Below are 2,662 nucleotides of genomic sequence, written 5' to 3' on the forward strand. Positions count from 1 at the left end.
CACCAGCTCTTCCCAGAGCCCTGGCTTAGCATAATCATACATGGCAACCAGGCCTATCTGAGTCACAAAAAGACTTTGCACCCACTGGGGAAGCAACTGACATGGCAACCCCGTGCTCCTGTCTGTAACCTGCATGTGGGGTGGCTGTGATATTCCCTGCTCTCCACTGCCCAGGGAGAAAACAGGCCAGTTCCACAAGCAGAAAGAGGATCTGTACACTTCCCTACTCTCTTTAATATTCTAATGCTATAAAATAACATTCTCTCTCCTTTCGGTACCTATGGGACGCAGCTGGACCCGGTGCTGGTCCTGGTCACGCCCATTCGAAGCAATGCAGGTGAAGAAGCCGGCATCTGTGGCACTGACCCGACTGATCACCAGGGCACCATCTGCCTGCTGTCTGTGCCTGGAGACCAAAGCCAGAAAGCCCCTGAGTTCTGGGAAGGGATAGGAACCATGTGGCTGTGGGGAGAGTAGCAGGACTGCAGCTTCTCTAGTAACAAGCTGTGGCGAACTCTCAGCAGCAGGCCAGAGAGTTTGAACAGGGTTGTGACTCATTAGCATTCATGAGAACTGAGCCATTATATCCCATGTACAAATACACACCACTGCTGAAACAGGTTTTTGGGAAACTCTCTCTGCCTAGGCATATCCCCCAGGGTAGCCCCCAGTGACTCTTGTACACAGCTGGGAAATGTCCAACCCCCAACCCACTTTCTGTGAACCATCCACAGACTGCTCTTTGCTGACATGCTTGCTGCGTCTTTGTTCTGTGAATCTTGCATGTGAACAAATTTCAGTTTCAGAACCACTCACAAACAGTGTCCTTGAGGCTCCAATGCTCAGGGTCTCAGTTGTGTGTGTGGGGCGGGGGGGGGCCTCACCTATGTACCTCAACACCATTTCTGGTCCCCAGTAGGCTGGACTAACCATGGCGAACTACTGCACGTCCCAACCACTTAGTTTTTAGGGCCTTGGTTCTCTCAGGAAGAGGGCGGAGGTGCATGGCCTCACCAGCACCCCAATGCCATCATACTCAAGAGCTGCCTGTGAACCCACCTGGGAGAGGAGAGAGGCTGCCCATCTTTCTGCCACTGGATGGTTAAAGCAGGGGAGGCTTCTACTTGGCAGGGCAATCTGACTCTCTCCCCAATGTTGGCATCCACCGCTGAGGGTTCCTCCTTAGCCATTATTAATCTGCAATACAGATACCCACAGGCATAGAGAGATTCAGTGACTTCTTAGCTCAACCAACACCAGCCTTGTTTTTTCCCCCTGGAGAGGGAAAAGGGGATCTCTGCATTCCCCTCAGAGCCCCAATATGCAACCCTCCTTCCCATCAGGAAAAAACAAGCAAAAACACACTTGGACCAGCATAGACCCTGGTCATCTGCTTTCCTTTAAAGTCAGGAGGGGCAAAGTTCGGTCCATGGTGGACTCCATTTCCCAGCAGCTGCTGCCCACGTTGCTGCAGCTGGTTTCCATGGAGACCCCAGGAGTGGTGGGGCCATGACAGGGTGGGGCCAGGGTTTCCATAGAGACCAGCCCCAGCAGCACTGGCAAGGGCTAGGATCTTGTGGTGGTGGCAGTGTGGTCCAGAGCCAAGGCAGAGCTGCAATCTGGGTAGGGGCATGTAGGCAGCAGATCGCGGCTCTACCCAACTCCAGACCATGCTGTCACCACCATGAGGTCCTGGCCCCAGTCCCGGAGCAGTTCCCAGCCCAGCCACAAATCCTGCCAGTGCTGCTGGGGCCAGTCACCATTGAAACCCTAGCCCCCCACATGGCCCTGCTGCTTCTAGGGTCTCCATAGCAACCAGCCACAGCAACACAGGCAAGGGCTGCTGGGAAACAGAGTCTGGCCACCAGCCGGATCTGCCATTTTGCCCACCCCTGCTTTAAACCCTGCTCCTCTACAGGTGTCCCTCCTGGCACAGCAGGAGCATGCTGCTCCATGGGGTGACGACAGTCTGCCATACCCATAACAGTGTAGCCGGGATCTACACTTACCCCCACTTCCATGCACCCAACCCTTGTCACTGCCCTGACAGCATGCAGAGAAAGAGCATCTGCCTGGCTGCCACCCCGAGTCGCTCCCACAATGCACATCTGCTACTGGCCTTACCTATACGTGGGCTGTTGATAAACTGAGGAACTGGGTACACGCACAGTTTTAACTTCCCTGGAGAGGTCTCTGTGTGGATGAGTCTCCTCAGAAGGACGCTGACCTCTCCTGCTCTCTGCCAGAGCAGATCCATGGCCCTCTATTCAAAACACAATGCTGCATGTGAATGAAGTGGTCCCTTGAGCCATGACCTCTTGTGTGGGGTTTGCTTACTGTTAAGGCAGCTGCTGAACTGGAAACAAGATCCTTTTAACCATCTATTTCCTGGCAGACGAGTGCTGTGAGTGTGTGGTGCCTGTGAATGGGAGCTGCAGATATGGGGCTAGGAGATATTAGATTCCTTTCTTTCCTTCCAGTGTCTGTGCAGCAGCTCCCCTTGGGCCATAAAACCCTTTGCTGTCTCTGCCATCACAGAGAAAGAAAGGCAGAGAGGAGCTGAACACATCCTGGAAGGTAGAGACAGAAGCTCACATGGCAAGTGCCTAATGGGGGTGTCTTCCCATTTTTTCCCTACCAGACTAGACATATCTTTACGTAC

General features: G+C 53.6%; 1 protein-coding gene across 1 annotated transcript in view; it reads right to left on the bottom strand.

Moving 5' to 3' along the window:
- PAPLN (papilin, proteoglycan like sulfated glycoprotein) overlaps nt 1-2,662 on the bottom strand; it is an 87,336-nt gene that overhangs the window by 6,222 nt on the left and 78,452 nt on the right. Inside the window, exons 23-25 of the mRNA XM_025211980.1 lie at nt 2,125-2,263; nt 1,060-1,197; nt 279-406 (exon numbers count right to left, since the gene is read on the bottom strand). Of these exons, the coding sequence (XP_025067765.1) occupies nt 279-406; nt 1,060-1,197; nt 2,125-2,263 (405 nt within the window). The remainder of the gene's footprint in view (nt 1-278; nt 407-1,059; nt 1,198-2,124; nt 2,264-2,662) is intronic.

The sequence above is a fragment of the Alligator sinensis genome, unplaced genomic scaffold (assembly GCF_000455745.1).
Source record: "Alligator sinensis unplaced genomic scaffold, ASM45574v1 scaffold381_1, whole genome shotgun sequence".
NCBI lineage: Eukaryota > Metazoa > Chordata > Crocodylia > Alligatoridae > Alligator > Alligator sinensis.